Genomic DNA, 27,773 nt, shown 5'->3' with positions numbered 1-27,773 from the left:
TATTGACAGAATGTATAATAAACGTATGGCAAAATACATATCACCTAATGTATCACATTCAGAATCAAACAAGAAGTATGCATCTGTCAGGTATTCAAAGAAAACTGAACACATTATCAAGAAAACGTTTAGAAAACAAAATATCACTCCATCTTTCAGATCAGAAAACAATTTGCAGAAAATATTAAGCAGTACGAATAAACCCAACAATATAAATAAATACAAAGGTTCAGGTGTATACCAACTTAATTGTAACGACTGCAACGCATTTTATATAGGACAAACGGGCAGATCTTTTGAATTGAGATTTAAAGAACATGTTAAAGAGCTTGAGAATATTAGTAGAACACCAGGAACAAATATTAAATAAAAATATGCGGAGCACTTAAATGAACAGGGGCACACTTATACAAATATAGGCAGTAATTTGGAAATCTTAGCGAGGGAAAAGAAAGGACAGCGGCTTGACAGACTAGAAGAAATGGCCATATACAAGGGTTTCAAGCTAAATAAAAATATTTTAAATGAAAGAATTCATTCAGACGCACTTCCTGTATATGATACCATTATTCGACTGACAGATAATGCAAGAAGGAGTGAGTGACGTCATGGTCCAAAGTCTAAAGCAGGGCACTTAGATAAGTCAGTGCCGCCGCAGTCCCGAGCCCGTTCAGCCGTGCGCACGGTGATAGTTTTGTTAATATGTGTTCGTCCTCATCAATGTCGTGTTTTTTATGTTCTTAATTGTAAATATTTGACGCGGTTGCCACACCAACAATGCAACTAAGGATGGAACTTAGTGTAACAGCGGGGCTGAAGATGGTCGAAACGTACGTCCCTCCAATACACAACTGGATTGATTGACGTAAGTTACAATTGTTAATTCAAACATCAATCCGTTTGCTACAAATCAATCATGATAATGAATAACATTCAATTAAATAGTTTAAAAAGCAAAGATCTCTGATCACAGTTTGAAAAATAGATCTTTAAAAGTTATCTAATGCGGAGTTAAATATAAGTTATTTAATAACTTATTAAAATTAATTTTTTAAATTTAACTCCAGGAGTTTATATGAGTTCTTGTTTTTATGTGATTCACATTTTTTTGTTATATCTACTGCATAATATAATCTGAGTTCTTCGTGGGAACTAAATTACATTCAAATCTGGTTTTACAATTTTTTTATTTGCTAAAAGTTGAAATAGTCAAATGTACAATGAACTATTACAAGTAGTTGTAATATATTACTTCTTATGTATAATATACAACTCAACAATGAACTTCTATTAAATCCAAACGACAGATATGTAAAGATACTACAATAAGCACTCACCACTACAGTAGCCTATACACCAGTTTATGTGCATTAAGTTTGTACAGAAAAATACTTGGGTGGAAAAGAGTATGTTTATGAACTATTTCATGACAAATAGAAGATAATACACTTGATTATTGCTCTTACAAAAATATAAATCTACAGCAAATAATGTAAACTGACATTTTACAACTCACAGTTGAGAATATATAGCAAGAATGACTTAATGAATCTGAAATGTTGTTCTTAGTACAAGTTGTTAACAATAGTTGAGAGAGATGTGCCGAAATCAGCCAACAGTTATATTAAAAAACAATAAAACACTTTAAACCATTTAGGATATTTTAACAAATGCAACACATAATTATTTACAACTACAGAAAACTGAAGTTAACTTTGGATTAACTCAAATTAAGTCGCTTGAGATCACGAATATTCCTTAATTTTTTAGAAGATTTCACTAACATTAGAGAAAATTAAATATCATTGCTTTTTTAACGTAAAAATCACACTTTTTAAATGCCCAAACACTTTGAAAACATGTATATAAAAGTCAACATACATACAGGGTATGGCAATCAAAATCTGAATGTAAAAACTATAAAATCTTCGACAATGACATATTTACACAATAATTGCCTAAGGGGGAGACCCAATCAGCAAACAAACAATAGCTAGGAAAACAGTAATTTATGATAAAGGCACTTCACACATCCTAACACATAGTGAACAACATTAGGCAAATGCATTTTAGCCACAATAACATTTAGCTATATCCACTCCTTAACACATGTTCTACTCAAAACATTGTAAGTTTACAGATCATATTTTTAACATCCTCTAATTAATTGTTAACAATACAAGGGGACAAAATTATTTCAAAAAATATTTTGTAGTCTCGTACTTATCTATAAGCTCAATAGAAAATGAAGAATAAATATTTAATGAATGAACATAGTAATCAATAAACAGACTATCTTAGATGTTTTTGAAACAAACACAAGACACTAAATCTTTCAGTAGGTTCTAATTATCTTTACGGGTTTGAATGTAATTTGATAAAAAACCCCACTTATATATTTTTCATATTCATCCATACGGTTTCTTAGACAATTACATACATTCATTAGACACATTCGATCAAGTAGCCTAAAAGATTATTTTAATATCGTCAACAACATTAGTAAAAATAAAATTAATGGTCGAAGAAGGGATATTATTCATTATGGCAGTGATATAGTCCAGTCTCTTAGAATCACTTAACACAACAAAAGTGTATAACTTTTTTTTTGTTTTAATAATTTTTTTATATTAGCTACACTAGTTTATTAATTATAAAAACGCTTGAAAATAAATAAACTGTAAAAAGATAAGCTATGCTGAAATGATTGCAATGTATAAAACCGATAACTCATGTACTAAACACCTACTACCAAAACTGAACACGTAATAATTTGCTTACTTAGAATCAATGAAACAAGTGAACAAAAAATACAGCTTGGTTCTAAAAAGAATAATTAAATCTAAGATACAAAATAGAAACTCTAAACATACATTGTAGGAGATAATAAAAAAAAAAAAAAAATAAATTACCAGACAAAACATTTTTCACTTTGGCAATTAAATTTTTGGGTAACTATAAACGGGGTCATACAAACACAAATTTATGAAATATGCACAGCCCACTACAAAAGAAATGAAGACATGGTCATTGGTCTTATTACACAAAAGCTGAAACAAATCTTAAACCAATAAATGGTACATTACCCCAGATTAGTCAATACAGTCAAATAAATCATCTTATAGTAACTAAGTCTAGTAATTAATAAAAAAAAAGAACTAGAGTAAGTTTCGAGTAACACATAAAAACAAGTGTAACGATTTAAACAATAGAACAATTTGTTTCTGTTCCAAGAATATGCTCAATTATGCAGCTCATTTATGGATCAAAAGATCAGTGTAAAATACACTGTTAAGACTATTCCAGAGGTAAAGTACAGGGACTTTGAGCTTGAAGAAAATTTAGTACTTAGGTGTTTATAGAGCACCAACTAAATACTTAGGGGCACTATGTAAAAGTTTGTCGTCGAGGGTTTTTAGAATGGTCCTTAACACAAATTTAAAGTCAATTCCTATTGACGGAGACTTAGCCTCAAACCTCCTCCCCCCCCCCTAACTTAGGGAACTAAGGGAAATATCCTACTCCTACTCGACCTAGCTTTAACCACGTTAACAGAATTCAACCTACTTAAATGCTGATCTATTCTCGGACATGGCAAACTTTTAGGAGTGGTTCACAAACAAGTTTTTTTCTTTCTAAAAAATTACACCTTTTAAAATTGTAGCAATAAATGTTTGGGACTTTACAAACAAGGAGGAGTTTTCAAAGAAAATTAGACAGCTAAAAAATATGCACTGGTCTTCTACTTATGTAAAATTTTAGACCATAGGCCTATTATTATTATAAATATTGATTATAAAAATTTATCATGAATGAAATTATGAGTAAAACCGGTGTTTTTACACAGCGGTTGCACTAAAAATAGCGGTGGGTTTTTATGATTTTCAAAAAGATTTAGTCCTTTAATATCTTGTATACTGTAGTACAAATATTTTAAAGTTGAAAATTTTAAACAGCACAATGGACTGTGTTTTAAGGATTTTTGTGAGGATAACATGCTAAAATGGGAGAGTTCTCTCTGTCACAAGAAATAATTTCCACTGAGCAAGAGTGGACACTTTCCCATTAAGGTAAACCTGCTACCATCACAAAAAAACGAAACATATTTACTTGCCTTGTATCCTGAAATACTCACAATACTTAAAAAATATGTTTTAAGTAGGCCTATTTAGTAAATACCGCATACCTTTTCCTATCTAAGCTAAGTGAATCCTGAGATGAAGTTATGGTATATGAATTCAAGACACTGAGATTGTACTGAGAGCAGAGCTGTGAACTAAGCATATAAAATCATTGACTAGCTGCCACCACCCTTGGTCGCATTTACTACTGTACTGGACGTGCCGTTTTCCAAAGTCTTTTTCCTGAGAGCGTCGGTTGCGCCAGCAAATGATTTCCGCCTCAACAACACAACTGGGTTGCTTGATTCCACTGGATTGGATGACTTCCTTCTCAATTTGATGGCAGCTGACTCCTTATCTTTGTTTGCAGGCATAGGTTGTGGTCTAGGTATACTTACAGGAACACCGTTCGAGGCAATTTTCCTCTTAGCACTATCGTTCTTGTCCTTATCTTTCTCGCCTGGTTTTTCTAAGCCAGGATTCTTCTCTGGTTTCTTTTTCTCTTTCCCGCTTTCCACAGGCACATTAGGTTTTACTGTAAAGCAGGTATAATTTTTAAAATTTCAAGTCATTGAATGGAACAAGAGTTTAAGTTGAGGATGGTTTATACTATCAAATACATTTAAAAGTCCAAAATCTAATTAACATTGTATATAACAGTGTGTATTGAGATAATAACAGGAGAAAAAATAGGCTAGTAATACAGTAATTTAAAATCGATGAGAACAATTACTTAACTGACATTCTTGAAAATAAGATATACTTGTATAAATAGAAAAGCTTCATCCATTATGTAAGCTAACATCAGTTAGATAAGTTTGACGTAATGTTATTTTTTTAGTTATATTTTTGTTTCCCAAGAAAAGATTAAGACAAGTGGCTGATCGCAAACGGCAAAAATTACGTAATTGCTGTCGCATACAATGACGTCATGCCAGAGGAGAATTACGGCCTATTTATTTAGTGTGGCCTTGGTACAATCTTTTTACCTCCTAATATGAAGTTTGATCCACTGACTTTTGGATACTAAAGTAGACATCCAGCCTAAATGGACCAGCTGTAGCCTACTTTTTATATAAATAAATTTTAGATGAGCCACACTCATAGAGTATGCTACAGTTGCTGAGATAGTTTAAGTTTAACAAAAAGAGTTGGCATCTTCTACAAAAATTAGTAGGCCTAGTTTACATTTTTACACACTGTCAGTAGCTCATTTCAACATCTATGTGATAAGAAAACTGGGGACAACTTTAAGTTACGGGTGGAAAATATAGCTCTGTTACGGTGGAACCCCTCGTATCCAACCAAAACGGGACCGGGCCATGGTCGGAACGGCCAAGAGGTCGGATATCGGGAGTAGCATAACCTGCAGTCTCCGTGACGACGACAGCACTTGCGAGCATAGCTTGCAGTCTCCGCAACTTTGGTAATTGTCCGCAGGCGTGAGCTTCGGTAATCGTCCCTCCCGACAGCACCCATGAGTTTAACTTGCAGTCTCCCCGACCTCGGTTATCGTCCAAGACAGCAACAGCACCAAGAGCGTAACTTGCAGTCCCCGCGACTTCGGTAATGGTCTCCCGCCATATCGAGAGAACCGTTATTGGCGACAGAGGTGATTGTCGCCAATCATGCTTCGCATTATCGCCCCAGAAAACAAGTAGATGGTCGGACATTAGGTTGGATATCCCGAGGTCGGAACTGAGGGTTTCTACTGTAATAGTCAAAGGCTGAACTAAAAAGTTTGGTACTCTCAAAACATCAATGACTTTAAATGACATTGTTCAACTACTAAAGGAATCAGTATAACCCACTGACCTAAGCCGATGTTGAGCTTCTTCTTGGCAGGAGGGGCGGGGGAGGGGGAGGCAGGGCCTTCACTTGTTCGTTTCTTGCTCACATCCTGAGTCACAGGCCGCTTCTCTGCCTTGGGCTGGACGGAGGACGGTTTGCGCCGCTCTGTGGGGTTCTGTGCGGCCGGACTGTTGATTCTCCGTGTCTCCTGCGCTCTGATAGCTCCCTCCGTCACCCAGTGCTGCCGTTGCGCCTGGCAAGACTGTTGCAACACCTGTGACAGATGATACAGTTGAGTGTTTGGATAAAAAGGACAAGAAACCTATGTCGGTTAAGTGTAAATACCGTTTTCAATCCAATTTTCTTATGAAAACCTTTGGCAAAATCTCTTTGAAGCAACACAAACCATCTATGCAGTAGACCTTCCTTTGATCCAGATCCAGCCTTAGATTCAGCGTTTTATTTGAAAGTGAATTGTTTAGACTAACCTTGCTCTCATCGCCATCCTCTTCCACCAGCTCCTGCAGTTTCTGGATAGTCGTGTAGACTGTCACAGGACTGACGAGACCAAAGTCGAAGAGGTTGCACATGTGTAGCACAAAGTTGCGATACAGGTTCTTCTTCAACAGCTCCCTCCCCTTGGCCTGTAGGTACATGTTGCACGCCAACGGGATCTGGCAGTCTCCCACGTAACTGATTGTACAAACACAACACCAACCACTTGAATGTTTGACAGAGGTTTTTGTTGACAAAAATTAAGATTACCCTATGTGTTGTTAAATGGAAGAATAAAATAAAGATTACATAATGTTAGTGGGGAGGAGGCCTATTTATTGGTTACAAAGTTTAGACGGAACACTGTCAAGGACAGGTTTCAATTATTTTTTTAACTTCGCTGACATAAATTGTTGTAATAGTTCCGTTATATATTATACAGGTAAGTTTTGCTCAAGGAAAGGCTCTAGGCCAGAATTTTGAATGGTAGAAAAAGGATGATAGCAGCTAGCTTACCTTGAAATTGTAGGTAGGCCATAGAACATGTAGACATGTGTGCACAGTGCATTTTATACATTTTCTATGGCCTACCTACACTTTCAAGGTAAGCTAGCTGCTATCATCCTTTTTCTACAATTCAACAAAATATATTATACTGGGCTATTCAAAAATATTGACCCAACTTCATGACTTTGTATCTCAAAAAGTATAAATCGGACAAACATAAACTTTACAATTACTGGCGTTGTCCTGTAATCCAGCTACTAGGAGGTCGCGAATTGTGGATATTTATAGGCATGCACTGTGGATGCGATACTCCCTGGTGTGGATTAACGTCCGCACGGGTGAGTACTACGATTATCCGCAGTACTATCCTGATAATTAGACCAATTCGTATATACTAAGGAAAAAAGTGGTTCGGATTCCACTATAAACTGTAGGTCCCTTAGTCGCCATTAGCTGTATTGGCTATTAATTAACAGCTGTGTCTAAGAAATATGTCAGCCTTAGTCACTAACAAGACTACAAGGATCGAAATTCACTCATCCTACACTCATCTCCATTCATACTTGGCTTAAAATACCTACTTTGTATGGTCGCCATTTCAAAGAAAAGTATTAAAGTATTAAAAAAGTATTAAAGTACACCAATAAAAAGAGGAAATTTCAAAGTTTTTTTATCATATTTGACCATAATATACCTTTGTTTCCGATTTATACTTTTTTAGATACAAAGTCCCGAAACTGGGTCCATATTTTTGAATAGCCCTGTATATTCATAATGATCACATGGCTTGTGGGACTTACACCAGTTACTATTGGTTAACATATAAATCCTCTTACCCATGCCTCATTACATGAAGGTTCCACATCTTCATGAGTTCTTTCTCTCCTTCGTTCACATCTGTGAATTCATCTATCATCATCATAGTTTTGGTTTGCAGCCATTTAGGATCATTTTCATCTTCACTGTCAACATCCATTTCTTTGGGATATATTGGTAGACATGTTGTTGTGTGATGATATAACCTGTGTGAAAAAAAATAATACTGACATTAAACATATTATTTTTAATATAAATTTCTCTAAAATAAAACATAAGTCAGTTTTTTAGCGAATTTCCCTTTAGCTATTACCGTAGGTGGCACGGTAAGACCTACCCCCCAGGACCGATTTACTTTTTCATTTTGTCAGTTCATTTTTTTCATTTTTTGAAGTCCCCAGAGGCCAAAAACACTATTTGTACAAATTTGTAGGTATACAGTATATGTAGGGTAAAAAATGGGGTTTCACATTTTTGACCCTCAAAACACAAAATTTTCCAATTTTTCTGTAGACCTTTTTAAAAGCTCAATATACACTTTATTAGTTTCTTTGTAGCAGCAAACCTAGGTACTTATTAAACCTAATGTTATAGATTTAATTGAAATTCGCTTAGTCGGTAGGTTTGCTATGGCGGGGGTATGTTTTTCTCTACCGGATGCTGGCGGATCTCTTTCTCACCCAGGCTCTAACTCTATTAAAATTACCTGTTGTGTCCAGTAATGTAAGGCCTCTGTCCGTCAAACTCATTCTCGTCAAGTTCCAGGAACTCCGAGAGTGATGGGTGAGGTCGCTTGGGGTAACACACGAGGATGTTGGACACACAGGTGCGGCGGACGGGTCCGTTGCGAGAGAAGGCGCCACCTGGCGGCTGTGAGATCAGGTCTTGTGGACAGCCTGAGTAGGAGCCATCGTAATACTCATTGATAGCCACGTCTATCCGGGCACCTCCAGGGATAGGCTGCAACAACATTGGTTTGTATAGGAACTCTCTCATTATAAAACAATCTATTACACTGAACAAATTACAATAATTAATTGTCAATTTCAACTTACAGATACGAAAATGTGGAGGAGTTCAAGAAATAACTGTTTAAGAGATAACTTACAACATATGTGAAGGTGAACCTAGAGTGACAGAGCTTGAGATGTTTGAGTAGACAATAGAGAGAGTCACAGTCCAGTGAACACCACGGACAGTGAAGATCCTCACACGCCTCCGTCTGTTGTCTGCTGTTGTTGTTGTACAGGAACTGGTACACTATCTGCAGTTTCTTGTCTGAGGATTAATAAAGAAATGTTAACAATTTTAATTTTTACACGAAAAACCACTGATCTTAAAATACTATCTTAATTAGTATTCAGCACACTAAAAAAAAAAGGATTATGCAGTGAAATGATTAAGATGTTGAATTAGACTTTTCAATTTACCTGTGTATGTGCTTGCTGGGTCAGTTAAGAGTTCAGTTTAGAGTTTACAATTAAGGCTAATGTGTTGACTTTGTCAATGATTTGTAAAAATCCAAAAGACAAATAAATGATTTGATTTGATTTGATTAAGAACACAATAAAATACAATCATCTTTGGGTAAAAACAAAAACCGTATCGGTAACTTGAGCTGACATTCTATATGGTATTCATCAGAGCAGTATGGAGGTTGTAGCCAAAGGATCTGCTCAAGTTACCAGTAATTTTCCCCAGTTTTACCTTGAAGACCACAATATTGCGGTGGACCATCAAAACTTACTTCTAGTGACCTGAAATGTCACTGAATGGCCTACTTAAATTGAACAAACACATTTTTAAACAAAGTAGAAGATGGATGCTGTAATGCCCACCTGGCCTGTCAACCTCCTTGCTAGCTTCTTTGTTGTCTGCTGCCTCCGCCTCCACCTGCTTCACACTGATTGGCTTCGGTCGGTCTACGAGAGTCGTCACAGGCTCTCTCGACCATCTCAGAAAAAACTTGATAGTGGGACCTGTGCTGAACTGTTCAAATGATGTGGACAATTGGTTCTCTATTTGCTCCTACAACAATAGTAGGCTGTTTTACACTTCCAAGCTATTGGCTAAGAGTGAGATTTTAATGTTTAGCATCAAGATGTATTAATAAAAAAAATAAACATCAGGATTCATAAAGCGCAATTGAGAAAAGAAGCATGTTCAGATTCAAAACAAGGTATATTTTGATAGGGGCGTATTTAGCCTATTCATAAATTACTCAATGAAATGCTCCATGTTGAATCATCCACAAGTAAATGTATGAAAATAGCATGGATTTCTGTTCCTGTAAAGAAACACAGATGGATATTGCTAAGATTTAGAATCATGTGGGGTTAGATTAGCATTTTGTAACCATACGGTGAGACTGAACAAAATCAGGTACGTTTGCAATTGCATGTTTTGATTAGATGTTAGATGTTTGTGCTTGTTTTAGTTGTATATTGATACGTTTTAGGGGTTGTTAAGGGTTTGTAAGATAAAACTATTGCTAATAAGTTGAGTGTAAGTGACTTTTCCGTAAACAGCAAAACAACCCTTTATGGTAACTTTAAATAAAAATAACAGCAACATAAACATTTAATACTAGTATTAATGGGAACAATGTTTAAAAAATCTATACAATATATTAAAAAAATGTGATAGATGTGACTTTTCCTCCAAGACCTTCCAATATTGGTTCTAATCGCCTGGCTCGCCTAGGACTTTCCAGTAGGTATGGCATGTGTATTTACCTCTTTGATGTGGCCGATGTACTCCCAGGATGAGAGGGCAATGGATGTTTTACTGCCCGGAGTCATAGGTTCCAACAGCAGTTCGTAATGCCCATCTGACAGCAAACACCTGTTCTGCTTGTCATAGATGATAAGGTCGGTGCCGTACTGGTGCCACTGGTTGTCTTCCTCTCCCTCAGCCTTCAGAGACTTACGTCTCTTGTGAGGAGGTTCTGGAAACATCAGATTGATTGGAAAAAACCAAAAAGAGATGTGTTGAATATGCAGATATGTCTATGTTTAAGTCCAAGCATCACTTTGTCCAATAGGAAATACTATCTTGAGTCACTGTTCTGTTTGTAGCTGTTACCACCTAAACCATTTATAGAAAGAATCTTGGACCATTTCTTGCTTTGGACGTAATCAAATTCTTGACCAAATGAAACTTTTATGTCCTATTAAAACGCATTCAAGTTCATGTGTAGGTCTACCATTAAGAAATTGTTTACTACAAATAGTATTATTATTGAAATGTGTCAGCAATTAGTGAAAGAGGTTAATATATAATTTCTTTAATAAACGCAGAAGTCAAGACTCAGTTTAAGGTTTACCAGAATCAATGTCGCCATTGGTCATGTTCCCAGCAGCAGCATTACCGACTCGCAGCAGGAGATGGTAAGACTTGGCCTGATTGCCCTCAGTGAGGCTGAAGCACTCTGTAGGAATAGACAAGGCTGGCACCTTGGGTGGAGGATTGTCTTCTGATGGGTTATACGCTACGTAGCAAGTCCCCAACGATTTCTGCAATAGAATCATCAAATAAGTGATTTAAGTAATTGGTTACTTCAAGGGAAAAGGTGTAGTAAAATAAATGCTTCTGGGAGTTTAGTTTACATTACACAAATGATGAAACAGAAGCAAAAACAAGTTTGATTCGTACCAAGGAACATACAACTGTTAGAGAGGCCAAAATAAGCTAGTTCATCGAAGTGAATTGTGATTTCCAACTACTAAGCGTTATCCTACTTTAGTTATTAATTAAAACTCCCACATATTTTTGCCTCGAAATGCTGTGTGCTGTAATTTCTAGGGAGTGCCAAAAATATGTTTCTCTGTTCGGGCAGCCAGAAATGTGACGTAAATTCTGAGGGGGAATACAATTAATTGTATTCACAGAACAGGCTAGACCTACCCCTAGAACCAGCCACACTCCAATTGCTTCCCCGGAGCACTCAGAAGGAGCCAAGCACAGAAGAAATTGTTTACCATAACGAAAAGCACACTATAATTTCACCACATTTCAAGCAATAATAATCTGTGATATTTGTAATTTATGTGTTAGTTAATGTAGTATGTTATTTATGTAGGCTATCTATTTATTTCAATGTATAGGCTATTTAACTATTTTAGAGATCTATTTCAAGGTGGCTACCTTACCTAACTTTTCTTGAATTTGAATTTTGTCACTTAAACCTTTTTTAAGCTCAATGGTAACATTAGGCCTAATTAAAAAACGAACACTTTAAATTTTAAATCAACTATTTTATGTTTTTAACCCTTTGAGTGCCGGAGACTTTATGTCAGGTACTACACTAAAGTGCCATGTGAGTTATAACTAGGCCTACCCAAAAATGCCGGGCCCTTTTTGTGGCTTTTAGCAATACTTCAGTATAAACGCTATAACTTTTTTATTTATCAACCAATTTTATTAATTTTTTTTTATTTACAGAGAAATAACTACTCTACAATATAACACAATTTATAAGTATATTTCATGCAGCAGGCAGTGTGAAAATGATGAAAAATACATACCTTGAAAAGTTTTTTCAAAAAACTTCCATATTCAATGCTGTGTATCATGTGAGAAAAAAAGGTTTCACTCAATAAAACTCATACCACTCTGTTTTATATTTAACTGCCAACAAACATTCCAAGTTTCATGAGAAAATAAAGTCAAATAATGAGGTAACAACGTTTTTAGTAATATCATACATTTTTCCTCGGCAGCACAGATATCACACACTAAAGTCATCATGGCCTCATAGTCCTATTCTAAAAATAATTTGGCCTAAACTTATATACAATAAATTATTTTAGTGCCAAATCTGAATGATAAAATAATAAAAAGTCATTTTGAGTAAAATAATAACATACAAAAAATATTTACAATAAGGCGAAACTGTTGGCGAACATATTTTAGCAATGATGTTGAGTGACACACTTATGGTGCAATCCTTTTTTGCACCTTTTGCACATAAATGTGGATTTCTTTCTCCTTCCACCTTCTCTTGTACTTGCTTTGCTGCAAACACAGCAGTTTTTTTCCCGGTTTTCTGGAATTTTTTCGACTAATGGGCTGTCTGCGTCGCCACCACCACGGGAGATTCTGGTCGGAGTTATGTTAGTTATGTCAGTTATGTTGGGTCTCATTACTTGGATAACTAACCATTCTTTGGCCAGTTCCTCTACAATAAATATACTGTAGGCCAGCCTGTTCATTGGTTTATCAGTGTTAAGTTTGTACAGCAGGTAGGAGTTGAGGAGCATACGGCTAAAAATATTAAACGTGACCTTCTTCCAAAATTTTAAAGGTTTTCTGTCATCTAAGTATTGGTAAAGCATTTGGTCACAGCCATCTACTCCCCCCATGAAGTCATTATAGTTTCTAATTACCTTAGGCTTATTTGTGACATGAACTGACGTCCCCCTTACCCTTGCCCTTCGCTCACTCTCTGCTTTGCCATTGGTTGTTAGTAATAGGACTTGGTTTTTCTGTGATTTTTTTTGCCTATATCCTACCATTAAGAGGTTGTCTTTCCTCAAATACTTTTTCTGCCCTACTTCAAATTTCTCTTTCATTACTTCTGGTATTCCTTTTCTTTTCTTTCGCAATGTACCTGTGAGGTTCGTTGCCTGAGTAAGCAAAAACTTTGCTAGTTTTATTGTGGTAAAAAAATTATCCACAAACACGTGGTACCCCTTGCCAAGTAAGTTTGTCATCATCAGTAGTTTCTCAACAACATAGAAACCAAGGCCCTTCTGTGTTATTTCCCTTTTGTCAGGTCCTTTAGCTCCACGATACACAAAGAAGGACATACAGTAGTGTGTGACAGAATCACAAATGCACCATAATTTAACGCCCCACCGATGTCTCTTTTTGGGCAAATACTGTAACAACTGGGAGTGGGCCTTGGTGCTTACCATGCTCTCATCAACTGAAAGGTTCTCACTAGGAGTAAAGTGAAACCTAGATACCCTATTCATGTGGTCAACTATTGGTTGAAATCTAGCGCACGGGTTATACCCAGGTTCGCGCGGACGAGGCAGTTCTGTTGTGTCAACCAAGTGGAAAAACTGAAGGATTGCTTGAAATCTGTTCCTATTGAACATTCTTGGAAACCAAGGCATAAACTGACTGCTAGTCCTTGACCAATAGCAAAATATTGTAGGTTTTACATTTAGGCCCATATTTAGTAGCACTGCTACAAAAGCCTGCATCTCGATTCGAGTTACCGGTCTCCAGGACTTGGCCCTGCTATGTTCTTTGAGTTGGTGGGCATTTGCAGTAATAAAATTATTAGCAAATTTGTTTGTATATTTTACTAGCATATCAAACAAAGCAACAGTAAAAAATAGTTTGAAATAATCTATTGGAGATGAATTCCTAGGGGGGCAGTGTTTCACGCCAGACAATTCATGAAAAGTAAACGGATTATTGCCGCCAGGGTCATTTTCTTCATTTACTTCTGTCCAACCAGTTCCATCCTCACTATCCTCATTATTTTCAAGATTTTGTTCTTGGTTAGGTGCATCTAACCTAGGTCTACCCCGACGTCTTGGTGCAGGGTTTGGTGCTGGCATAGGCCTAGGATTGTCCACTCTATCCTCCTCCTCATCTGTTGAATAATTATTATTACCAAAGGACTGTAATATCCTATCTATCCTACGTTGATTGTTACCTTCATAGGGGTCGTAATCGGGGTCACTATCGGTATCATCCACAAGATCAGAAATTGAGTCACTGTCAGATTCGGCACCAGAACTACTTTCAATTTCAGAAACCTCACTCACAAAACTATCATCTAAAAAGTCGTCATCTAGAGTTCTTGCAATTGCATTATCACTTAGTGGAGATCTAGATCGATCCATTACTAATAATCAATAACAAAACATCTCGTAAAAACACCGCACGTAACCAAACACTTGTTTACAGACAGTGAAATACGATGTCAACAATTACGCGCCAGCTGTGACAGCCATCTTGATCTCTGTGTTACAACATATGAAAACGTAATACTATAACAAGTGAATGATTACAATTATCGCCGATTCAACACATTATTTACAAAGAGGAAGTCTTTCTCTTTCAAAAGAATATAAAATATGTGCATATAATCGTCTTTTTCGCGTTTTAATATCGCGTTTTTCAAACGTCCGGCTAACCGGACGTTGGCACTTTTGGCTCGTTCTGAAAACGTCCGGTCACCCGGACGTTGGCACTTTTGGCTCGTTCTAAAAACGTCCGGTTCCCCGGACGTTGGCACTCAAAGGGTTAAATGACAAGGATTGAAACAAATTAAGGTTTGGTTATTCTTTTAGCTAGGGTATAGCCTTGTAATATTAATAGAGAATGTTGGTTATATATATTTTGTCTCTAGCCAGCTCTTGTCTTGTTATTGTTTGGTCCTCCACCTCTCGCAGGTGGAGGACCAAACAATATTGTGTCGGAATCCCACCATTGATTTTGCGTTTCAATCAATCAAATCATTCTTTATTTTGTAGTTTCATTAAGAATAATACAATGGCGTCAATAAAAATACAATAATATAGGCCTAACTTAAAACTAGTAGGCTACAAGAGTTTTTTTTTTTTTTTTTTTGCTTAACAATATCATGAAAAATTTATTGCAAGTTAATGGTTCAGATCGGATTCAAGGAATTCCTTCAAGGCAGGTCTGTCTATCAGCCACTTGTGAAGTTGTGTTTTCAGCTAGCGCAATGTTTTCCAAGGGCTTACCCCTTTTAATTAATAGAATTGGAATTTGGGTTACAGATAAATCCGGGTACTTTTCCCCTGCTATTTTCCCTCCATTTGGCATTACTAAGGGCCTGTTAGCACTTTAGTTTAGTGCTGCTATCTGTTGGTTGTTGGTTCTTGTAAAACCATGTCCACAATGACTGGAACACAGTGCATGCTATGAATGTTCCTGTACTAGGCCGCGGCCAGCCACCACGCAACTGCGGCAAACGTCTTAAATTAAAAAAAAACAAAACTAAGTAAAATTTACCGTTTGAACTGGACATGATACGTCTTTTCTTTTTTTGTGGCAGATCTTCAAAAGCAAAGTTTCCACTTGAACAGGGTCTGGTTGACTTTCACCTGAAATTTAAAACTTAAGTTAGCATGAAAATAATTGTAGACATTGTAAAATAAAAAATGCATACACATTTTTCATTGGAAAAGTTAGGTCTAGTTAAACCTTAACCCAAACTAGCAGCAAAACCCGGCTTTGCCCTGGAAAAATACAATGTACAAAAAAGTGGTTATAGAGTAATTTTTGTTCTGTTATCATAGATTTACACATATCTTGGAACTATTTAATCTAGAAATATGTTAACCCTAGATCTGGCGGTCATTTTATTCACCAGTGGCGGGTATATTTTGGCGCTTTTGTAGTGGTATCATATATTTTGCCACAGAACATTTATTTGTGAATATAAGTACACACATATATATATTTTCTGTTTCAGTGATAAATTTAGAATATAATAATATAAAAATATTTTTTTCTTAGCAATGCGTTTAGGCGTAGTAGCAAAAGGTTTGCAAATTTTTGGATTATGCAAATTAGAAATTTCAAAAGCAACCCACAAGAAAACTACAAAATAATTTTTTTACACATTTTATCTAAATGTAAAGGTTGTGTGAAATATGGTTCCCTACGTAGAAATACCAATGTTTTTTAAATACTCAAAAAAATACAATTATAAAAAAATAAATTCGACATACATATTTTCTTTTTTGAAAAACTACCAAATTTCTTTGGGTCACGTAGGAAATAATAGAATTCATCAACAAAAAATAAAATGATACTGTACAATAGGTAATAAAAGATCTTTTTGAAAATATGTAGTTATATTTAGTTGAATTCTAAAATTTCAGAGAAATTTACGTTGGAATGTAAAATTTTGAAGATTTTTTTACAAAAACATAGTTTTTATAACATTTTTAAAAACAAATAAAATTTTTACAATCAACCTTATAGATTCAGAGGGAATTGTAGGGAATTTATTTTAGTTTCAGAATATGTACTAATATTGTATACAATTTAATTGACAATCACCAAAAACAGCTGTTTTTGTAGTCAGGTGACCAAATCTTTACACCGCCAAAATCTGTTTTGAACTCTCTAGTTTTTCAAACTATGTTTCTCGTTACATAATACTCACTTAATAATGTTTTATGCATGAAAATGAATCCTCAGAATCTCATTTTTCTAATGGTATAAGATTTATTGTGTTTTAAAACGGCTTTCATATTTTAATAATAGAAAAACCCGACCCATGTCCTCTTGGTCTATAATAGACCAGCGCCACTGAGAACTCACGTTTTAGTCGTCGAAAATCGACCAGCACCAGATAGAGGGTTAAATATTCTTTGTAGCACATGTTTCCTTAAATTGCAATCTATATAGGCCTATTACTGTAATTTGAAAATGTTTTTCTTTGTCATAGCTATTGTGAGTGAACGGCTGGGTTTAGAAACTCGGTAGATGTGTCTAAAGAAAGGGCTTGGTCTGTAGATGAGCCATCAAAAGAGAAACGCGGTAAATTCCCTTGGGGCTCTGCCCCAGTGGCCTATAAATGCCCATCCCATGTTATTCTTATGGGAGAAAAACGGGTTTTTGTCCCGAAAGGTGGTTTTTGTCTAAAGAAAGGTCTTGGTCTGTAGATGAGCCATCAAAAGAGAAACGAGGTAAATTCCCTTGGGGCTCTGCCCCAGAGGCATTTAAAGTTCCCTCTTCAGATTTGTTTACATTACGACCATATGCGTAATTTTACACTACTTTTTAATGAACAGCTGTTAATATTTAAATTGTGATTTACTGAATTTGTCAAAATGAAGTATTTGCAATGACTTTTTCTGATTTTAAAATCGATTTTCTTCTGCATCATGTCATGTTTTGCAATGTAACGTTCTATAACCAAATCAGTGGAAAATCCTAATATCACAGTAACTGTTAAAATTATTTCTTATGGAGTTAACATACAGTAGAACCTCTTTAATCCGAACTAATTGGGACCGGAGGTAGTTCGGATTATTGAATAGTTCGTATTACAGAACATATTGTTGTTTTTACATAACAATAGATAAAACATGGCTAAATTGGCTCTTAATTGTTACAGGAAAAGTAAAAAAATGCTTTATAAAGTAAAATACAGTTTCTATTTAATGAGTAGTAAACACAGTGAATAAACAGTACTCTACATTATAATAGAAACAATTAATTTACTGTGTGTACGTATACAATAAAGAACTACTGTACTGTGTATGGAGTACAGTTCAATGAGGCGTTCGGATTAGTGGACGTTCGGATTACGGGGGTTCGGATTAAAGAGGTTCTATGGGTTGGTGTCTGCTCTTTTTACCACTTCTTAGAGATTGTACGTAGGGGTGTTGCACGTAGACGATATTCTTTGGCGTATTGCATCTGTAGACGATACTTGGGTGGGTGTAATTATTACAATGGAAAAAGTGAGAAAGCCTAGACAATTTGATATACTACAAATAAAACTGAATTAACACTGTGCTACATTTCTTGAGCAATCATTGAAAGAGCCGATTTGCAAACAATGGAAACATAGGAAAGTCATAGAACACAACCAAGTAGAAGAAATAGAAATAATGTTTTTTTTTCTTTTCTTCATTTATAATCGTTATTATAGACAACCTGATGCGGCTATGAGTAGGAATCATTTGTAGAAAACACTAAAAAACAAGATCAGCTTTTGAAAAAAGATAAGATATTTACAAACATCAACTCTTTTGATTATATCTAACTGTTGTGTACATCGTGAGTATTTCCATAATCTTTGAGTCAACTCTTATAAAGTCATCGGAAGTTATGACTGTTATTCTTTTGAAAATAACGCCTGTAATGCTTCGCAATTGCTCGAATTCGAGCAACAGGTACACTAGTTACAATATTAACAGCAATTAAATTATCCAGCTGATCATAATGTAAACAAATATGTTCTTCATAAGGATAACATGGGTACTTAAAAGCCACTGGGGCAGAGCCCAAGGGACTTTTTCAAAAATGTAAGGTCAGTTTGCAAATCTACACACTTAGACGGACATTTTGGTATATAATCTTAAATCTTAAAACAAAAAAGCCTTATTGTCCACAAAGTTTCATGTAGCGTATGAATAATATAGATAGGTAGATAATCTTTTTAAAGTACTATCTCCATCACATGTTTACACAACACTTGACAATTTTTAATAAAGTATGCTTTTTACTGGTACCTACTTAATACAGCAGAAAACACTTGTACATACATTTTACATGAAATAGGATAAATGAAAAGACTTCAACCATGAATAAAATAACATGTACAGGTATATATGTATTAGATACCTTTTTTGTCATAGAAACCCAGAAAGGTGAGTGTCATATACCCAGCTAGAAGCTGGCTGCTACTGTTGCCTTGTGATCGCTGCACTCTTTCTAAAATGGAGTCGATACGGAAATTCTTTCTCGACTTGTTGGATCGGGACATACGATTCTTCATGTAGGTTAAGGTGCGATTCAGAAAAATCGGCTGAAATATAAAAATAATATTGTCAATCTGTCTTAGAGCATAAGTTTTTTCCTTTCGTTTACAGGTCTAGTTAAAAATTTATTAGATGTTTCCGTAAAAACTTTATAAAGACGCAATCATACAATTGGTGTGTATTTATAGACATAATGAGGGAAGTGTCTAAATTACTATAAAAGTTTAACTCTCTGTAGGTCGCAATGTATAATTTTGATTCAAGCAACAACCTTTTTGGCCGTCATTTTTTCGTGCGCGCACCGTTTGCTATCCCCTCACTAATGTGGACCCCCTTATTTATCCCAAACCAGCCAGTGCTGACCTTTCCCATGGCACATTATAAAAATTATATCGATTTGATACAGTGTGAATTATCATTATTTGTATCTTTGTATTATTTTGATTCAGTGACAAGACAAGGAAATAATAATAAAAAATAAATAAAAATAAAAAAATCAGTTTAGGTATAATTATTTCCAAGCATTTATCCATATTAAGTTATTTAAAAGTTAATTAACTTAAAATCTGTTATTTATGTGTCAAAATGAGACAGTGCGACCATTTCCGTTTGGTGCGCGCACCAATAGCTATCCCCTCATTAATGGGGACCCCTTAACTATCCCAAACCAGCCAGTGCTGACCTTGCCCAGGGCAAATAAAAAAAAGTTATCAATTTGATACAGTACATAAAAAAAACATTGTCATGCAAAAAATGTTTGATGGCAAGGAGTTTAAATAAGATCTTCAATTATAATATTCCAAATACAACGTAATTTGTCATAGAATGTTCATAAAAATATTATAACAGACAAATCAATCATTGCAAAGATGAAAACGATACGCAAATTTTACTGTGTATCAACTGTACAGTGCGACCCTTCTGGTAATTATTTAGGTATGACCGACGGAGGGTTAAAACCATCAGGTACAAAGCAATAATCTCAAAAGCTTTGAACTAAGTTTTAGTTAGGCCATGAAAGCTTAGTGACTTAAATTAATAAAATCAACTTACCCAAACCAGTGGCCAATAAATATATAGTTTTTGTAGTCATTTTATTTTTTTGTAATAATAAACATGATAACAGGGCCCCTGGGTCTGATGACGTACCTCAACATAAAAAATGTCTAAATAAAAACAAATATGTGTCTGACTAAATACTAAAAAAGTAATGGTCAGCTACTTTCAAATTAATAAACTACATCTGCAGAATGTATAGTACGGTAACAAGAATGTTTAGTCCCATTTGTAATTCATTCAGATCTTCAATTCAGGCCCTTTTCTATATATCTTATTAGAGATTAAGATATCAGAATATCAGAATCTTATTTTGAATTTAGATATTGAATATTGAGTTTTGCAGAACACAAAATACTTACGCTTAGTACATTGCGAGATCGTAAGAATCTGTATATCTGAGTAGGTTCTGTAAAACAAAATTCAAGTCAGTTTATTTACATTACAGTAAACCCTGATGTTTGGTTGTTTGGAATAATTGCCAGAATAACTTATACCAAATATTATATACCTACTAATATTATAAATGTGAAAGTTTGTGTGTTTGTTTGTTTGTTTGAAGTTCAATCACGCATAAACCACTGGGCGGATTGGGCTGAAATTTGGCATGATGATAGCTTACAATCCCGATTAACATAGGTATAGGCATATTCTTATCTCAAAAATCCTTTCGGGCTCCGCCCCAGTGGCTCTGAAATTCCCCATGTTAACCTTACGAGTATTCATATGCAAAGGGAATTAAAGAATTTAGTCAGCTGTTTCAACTAAAAAAGTTGGTTCTATGATATGAAAAAGCATTAAAAAGTTATAAGATTTACCAACAGGGTGCAGCACTATATTTTTTTTTGCATTTATAAAAACAGCTAATTTGAACTTAGCAGCAACAAAAAACTGTGATTGGCAATGAGAACTGTCAAAGTAGGATTGTTTACTTAGTTATGTTTATGTTTTTCATTTCATGAATAATTTGTGATATTTTGCGAATTGTTGATAATTTTTTTTCTCTATTGTTTAGGTGAAGTGGTAGTACATTATGGCTATGGTAGATGTGTAATACTAGCCTATAGAATACTGTAAATTTACAAAAGCAAATTTTATCAAACTGTGTCCTCCCTTATTGCAAACGCAAAGCTTGAGTATAACTGCAATTAGCATTTTATACTTATATTCCAACCCCGTACGAAGGACGGGTACTCTGCTAGTACCAAATATGTGTACATGCCAATAAATAATGTAAAAAATACGTCTGATATGGTATATAGTGTGACATTTAACAGCTGTTGTGTATTAATTATTAGTATTGTTGGTTATGGTTTGTGTTTACATTAGTTGAATTTCTTGAAAATATAATGGACTTTATTAGAAAACTATTTTGTGTGATACAACTTTATTACTGGTGGCAGCGGTCAAAATATTAAGGTAAAATAAAACCATACAGCTAATTATTTAATCCTAGAACAACACATTGAAAGCCCCACTACCTATAGATTTGAACAAGAACACTTTTGATGAATGGGCTAGATTCAAGCAAAAGTTCTTTTTGTATTTAGAAGCTACTGAGAAATCTAAAAAGCCCGGTAAAACTAAAGTTGCCTTACTCCTTTGTTTAATGGGGAATGATTGTTTGGACATTTTTAATAACTTCAAACTAGAAGATACAGATAGGGATAATTTAGATAATGTTGTTCAATCTTTTGATGACTACTTTAAGCCAAAAGTCAACACTGTTGTAAACAGATATGCGTTTTTCAATATGAGACAAAGACCAGAGGAGCCAATTGACACATTTGTAACCCACCTGAAAACTCAGGCAAGAAAATGTCAGTTCAGTGAACAAGAGGATAGTTAAGTGTGGGATTTGCTTATTATTGGAACCAAAGATGTGATGACTAAAGAAAGGCTGCTAATGGAATCTGATTTAAAGCTTGATACAGCTATTCACTATTGTAAGGCTAGGGAAGAGAGTCAAAAACAAGTTAAAAACATGGGAGAAAGTTGTTCTGATCAAAACCATCACGATTAATCAGTGTGGCAGATTGCGTGTAATAAATATAAAGGTTACTTACAGTCTTCGCAATCCTGTTAGTTGAGCACTACGGCCGTTTCGGAGATAACTCCATCGTCGGGTGCGTAGTCATTATACACTAATCTGAGCTATTTACATATTTACATTTCTTACGTGGTTTCTTCATTTTCATTGCGTCAAAGTTAAATAAATAGTACATACAACACAAAACACGGACACGACACGAAAACATTAAGGCACGTGCACGGCTAAAAATTACATTTACACCAGTACAGCTAAAGAACCGAACTTAATAATTAATTCCCAGACTAATTCAGCAGCCAATCCAATTTTAGAGAAAATAATACAAATCAAACAGGACAAGGTATAATTTGAGCAGCTATGTTGGTACACGTGTTATCAGCTGTTCCAGTCGTCCACCAAACCTTTGCAGTGATTAAGTTCGTTCAGTCGGTCGTCAGTTTTTAGCCGTGCACGTGCCTTAATGTTTTCGTGTCGTGTCCGTGTTTTGTGTTGTATGTACTATTTATTTAACTTTGACGCAATGAAAATGAAGAAACCACGTAAGAAATGTAAATATGTAAATAGCTCAGATTAGTGTATAATGACTACGCACCCGACGATGGAGTTATCTCCGAAACGGCCGTAGTGCTCAACTAACAGGATTGCGAAGACTGTAAGTAACCTTTATATTTAAAACCATCACGATCATCCTAGTCCTGAAATTCATAAGATAGCTAAGAATAATGATTTCAGGCCTGCTAAAAATGAAATTAAGAAGACCTGTTTTAGGTGTAAGACTAGCCATAGTTAGGCTATATAAACTGTCCAGCTTGGGGGAAAAGGTGTACCAACTGTAACAAATTAAACCACTTTTCAAAAGCTTGCAAAGAAGCAAGGTTAAATTCTGTAGAATATGAAGAAAATTTTAAAGCCTCTGAAGGAAATTTGATTAGTAGCCTATAGAAACAATTGTTAGTGTAGATTCCGTGAATTCTTGGACTCAAAAGCTTATTGTAATTGGAATATAAATTTCTTTCAAACTTGACACTGGAGCAGATGTAAATGTTATTCCTTACAACATTTTTCGGAAAATCTCAACTGATTCAAACATGAATCTAGGCCTAGTAGAACTTTTCTTTGAGAGTGATGGATAAAAACAATAGCCTACAGTGGTGATCTAGACCATAGACAAATGGAATAAATATAGACCGTCAGCTGTGCTGCGGTTAGCATAAGTTCTGGAGTCCACCACTAGGCCTAGGTTTGCCGTGTAGTTATGGCACACACCGCTGCAGCGTCTGCTGGTCACATACGGCTCCTGCGCTCCTCGCCTGCAGCGGTGTGCGCCGTAACTATATGGCACACCTAGCGATGGGCGCCGGAACTCCTTTGAGTCTATATAATTTATTCTATTTGTCTATGACTGGACGTAAACTTAGTTTTGCATTTATTTAGGCCTAACCTCACGGTATTTTTAAGGCAAAATCTTCTGTGGTCGTAATTTATGAATTTATATAGGTTAGGCCTACATAAAAGTACCTAGACTAGGCCTAGCCTATGAGTTACATTCTCAACTGAGTAGACTTCACTTAGGATACTACCTAAATACAGTTTAGGCTAGATAGGTAATTTTAAAACCTATGGCATTTTAATCAATCCTTACAAATATTGCAATACATGAACTGTACGGTAGTAGGAAGAAATTGAATAAATTGCAAGCCCGTAAGTTTAGTATCTATTTTATAGCTTAGCTTAATGTAATGGAAAAAATGAAACCCCTAGCCTATGATGGAAACAAACCAAAACAATGGTGTTATCAACTCACTTTCGAACGCCTGAAGAAATAACTCATGATCAGCTTGCACGAGGTCTGCCCTGGAATTTTTAGAGGAATCGCTTTCCTTATCACGCCTTTTAGGAGGCATTATGATATAAATATTCGTCACACAACAACCGAGAAAACCTTTCACAAGAAACTACGAAAGCCGACAACCGAAACCGACACAAGAGGACACAACAAATTGTCGCCACTTCACTTCTTGCTTGCTTGCTTTTTTCGGGGGGAGCGGTGCTGACCAACTGAAACCCGCGAATCACTCTAGGGTAAGACAGTCCATGGAGAAACACTTGATAATAAAGGCAAATAAAATAACCATTGCGATCCAAAAGCTATACAGTTGCAATTTTCTGATTAGGATTTTATACCGCAATTATCCACTACCCCGGCCACAGCAAACCTGCAACTAAGCGAATTTCCATTCACCTGACTGGATTTCTACTCAAATATTCCCTTAAAATTATTAGATTAATTTCCTTTTTAATAACATTAATTATTATTAATATATAGGTAAGATAGTACACAGTACAAAGAACATTAATAACAGAGTATACTTAGGGTTGCTGCTACAGGGAAGGTAATGTGGTGTATTTTTTTTATGTTACTAGCTTAGTATTAAATAATCAAAATTGTCAAATTTGATTAAAATACTGTATCCATAAACAAGCAAACCACACAAGTTTATTTATTTATTTTCCATAAGAATAACATGGGAATTTTTATACATAAAAAAACTGTCTCCGTAACCACTAGGCATACAACACTCCAGTATACAAAACTATTTGTTTTAAGCTCAACAAAATGGTTTGGAGAAAATGTCATTTTTTGTTTCAGTGTTGATAATGGGAAAACCTTATATCCCCCATAAAATCCCTGTTCCCATAGTCCGATAACGCTGGTTAGCAAACTCATTCGAATAAACCTAGGTTTACCTTACACGTTTGTAGCAGATTTAATAAAAATTGCATCATTTTTGCTTGAGTTGTCGTGCTAACGGACATTTGATTACATATATACCCTTGGCACTATAGCACGGCCGCCTTTAACTACAGGCCACGGCCTGGTAGAATTGGCAACGTCGCAAGTGGTGTTGTTCAGTGACAGACGTCCTATAAGATAACATGGCAGACAGGTGACATCAGTTAATTAATTCGCACCTTATTGATTTAAATTTAAATTTATGAACATAAATTTATTAAAATATTGAAAATAATACATACAGAATTGAAAACCGAAACAATATAAATTAAAATTTATAGGCTATCTGTACATTTTTAAGCGGAGTCAAAATTGTCATAGTCAAGTAACCAATCTTTCGTAAATACACAAATACCATTAGCTGCTTCCAAACAAAAACAGCTGTTACAACACCACTTGCGACGTTGCCAGTTCGAAGGCCGCGGCCTGGAGTTAAAGGCGGCCGTGACTATAGACTGTGGGGCCACTCACCAAGGGTATATAAAGTTTATGTTGCAAAAGCGAGTGGGGTGCTGGAGGGTGCTTGCTGTGTGGATCTCATCATCTTGCCACTGCAGGCCCTCTATTTAAAAAGCTTGTCAGATCTTGACTGTATAAAATGTCTTGTGACGATTAAATGAAATGAGCATTATGTTTATATTCACAACTCAGATTTGCACACAACTATTCCACTAGAACTTCTGTGGCAATTTACATGTGCCTAGATGCAGGCTTGACAAAGTACTGAAATGTTGCATGTGTCAGATTTTATAATAGAATTCAAATTCAGGTAAGACACGGCTGCCAAGTAAAAAAAAATGCCGAAATAGTTATAAGCGGGCTTCTCCAAATCCATATTCCATAGACAAGTGAGTACAACGGACTCACTAATATGACACATGTAGGAAGCTTGTTTCTGCACAGCTTAGATAATTGCCTGCAAGGAGTTATATTATTCTTCAACAAAAGATTCTTCCAAAGCCTTATTTCTTAAGAAAGAAAGACTAAATTTTTTTGGAAGCTTAAATCTTATTTTATATTTTTTTTTCATACGTAAGTCAGCCCATGTTCCTATGCTCATTTTATTACCTTTACTTTTAGTTATTATCAAAATAATCTTTAATTGTTTAAGAGTGAAAGCCAGCCTGAATGACCAGCCTCTGAAAATATGATATAAACCATTATTACTTTTACATTATTTTGATAAAATACATTTTTCTGCGCTTACAAAAAGAGAATGTAAAACTCCATATATGAAATACTGTACAGTTATTTTAAGTTTACAATACATGATCGTGAATCTATCTTTGTTCCTCTCATCATAATGTTGACAAAAGACAAAATTGTGATAAATTCTCGTATTATGATTTCATGAGAAATATAACCCACAGTGTTCTTATGAATATAAAATAATGTTAAAGTGCATTTATGTAAAATATGTTTTGTTGTAAGTACTGTATGTATATAGGCCCTACATTTGATGGAATTTAGGAGTCCATTATGTAAGAATAAAAAAAATATTTGTTTATTATTGCTGATTTGTGATTTTCGTGCAATTTGTATATATGTTGTATAATAATTTGTGTACATTAATATCTTTAAAATGTAAAATACCTTTAAAAAGCGCTCTTATAATTTGTACATAGGAGGTATAAGGAAGCAGTTTTTAAATTAAATTTAAATTCATAAAATAGGTAGGTAGTGCATAACAATGATCAGTAAAAAAACAAAAAAAAAAAAAAAAACTCTCAGTTGATATCGAAATTAGAACTTTTTGTTTTTGTTTGAGAACGAAACTTTTTATCCATAACTGTTACTACTGATTAAACTTTTGAACAATTGAACAATGCAATTACTGATTGAACAGAGCGGGATAATTTAGGATTTCGTAATTAATCTACTTGGATGCAAAAGTAAAAGAAAATTTAATAATAGGCGGACATATTTTTCTACCCACACGAAAGCTTAATTCCCCTAAACCATTCACCTGGAGTTTAATGAAATGTTTAGTAAATTTATATTTTTCTGAAAATCATGTTCTCTTAGTAGGCGTATGTAGAACATTAAATCACTGTTCTCATAAACCCCAGATTTATTATTTATCTATTACTAGAATTAATTATATAGACAATTTTATAAACACAGGTCAACATTACATGTAAGAATTGAAATTGTTTTCTTAATATTTAAAAAGTATCGATTAAATAAACATTTCTCTTACAATCAGCTTTTTTATAAATCCAAACCGAAATATTGTACCTTGGGGAATATGAAATGAGGAAATATATTTGTAACAGACTAGTCTCTAGTGGGTCATACATTCTGATAAATAATTATATCACAAACAAATTACCACTCTTGCCAGCCAGTGCAGGTGATGTGTGCCATCTGAATTATTACTTCTGTGTTATACTATGGATGGTACCTGTTAAAATAATGTTACATTCACTAGTTATAATTGTGAATAAAAATTACATTATGATATATCACTTTATACAATTTCTTTAAAACTTTGTAAAAGTTCATAAGATAAAGTTGTTAAATGTGGCTATTTGTACGTAAGATGAAAATAGTAGGAAATCAACAGAATCGTGGGTTTTGGCCACAAAATATATTAAAATTGGATGGTAAATAAAATTAAAATAGACAGGTTGTAGACACAACAAGTTATT

General features: G+C 34.9%; 1 protein-coding gene across 2 annotated transcripts; it reads right to left on the bottom strand.

Moving 5' to 3' along the window:
* Nucleotides 1–1,307: 1,307 nt before the first annotated feature.
* LOC129002281 (polycomb protein suz12-B-like) lies at nt 1,308–24,288 on the bottom strand. Of its 2 annotated transcripts, none has more exons than XM_054429965.1 (13): nt 24,133–24,288; nt 20,641–20,687; nt 19,086–19,269; nt 15,732–15,823; nt 11,056–11,245; nt 10,466–10,677; nt 9,569–9,758; nt 8,839–9,008; nt 8,437–8,690; nt 7,751–7,936; nt 6,401–6,605; nt 5,937–6,186; nt 1,308–4,656 (listed from the first exon to the last, which is right to left on the bottom strand). In XM_054429965.1, exons 1-13 carry the CDS (start codon nt 24,230–24,232, stop codon nt 4,298–4,300), a joined length of 2,439 nt encoding a protein of 812 aa, XP_054285940.1. In that variant the 5' UTR covers nt 24,233–24,288; the 3' UTR covers nt 1,308–4,297. The 2 variants fall into 2 exon arrangements, with proteins under 2 accessions (XP_054285940.1, XP_054285941.1); XM_054429966.1 differs by having other exon boundaries at nt 9,569–9,719.
* Between the last annotated feature and the right edge of the window lie 3,485 nt (nt 24,289–27,773).

Source organism: Macrosteles quadrilineatus, unplaced genomic scaffold (genome assembly GCF_028750875.1).
Source record: "Macrosteles quadrilineatus isolate MER2022 unplaced genomic scaffold, UCM_ALF_1.0 Scaffold_9__3_contigs__length_116548681, whole genome shotgun sequence".
Taxonomy (NCBI): domain Eukaryota; kingdom Metazoa; phylum Arthropoda; class Insecta; order Hemiptera; family Cicadellidae; genus Macrosteles; species Macrosteles quadrilineatus.
The sequence above is the reverse complement of the archived record's forward strand: the minus strand, read 5'-3'. Positions and strand labels throughout refer to the sequence as shown.

Coding starts and splice junctions, on each gene's coding strand:
- LOC129002281 (XM_054429965.1), bottom strand. CDS start 24,232: ATGCCTCCTAAAAGGCGTGATAAGGAAAGCGATTCCTCTAAAAATTCC. Junction 8,691..8,838: donor GGTTCACCTTCACATATGTT/GTAAGTTATCTC, acceptor ATGTTGTTGCAG/CCTATCCCTGGAGGTGCCCG. Junction 7,937..8,436: donor TACATTACTGGACACAACAG/GTAATTTTAATA, acceptor TTTTTCACACAG/GTTATATCATCACACAACAA.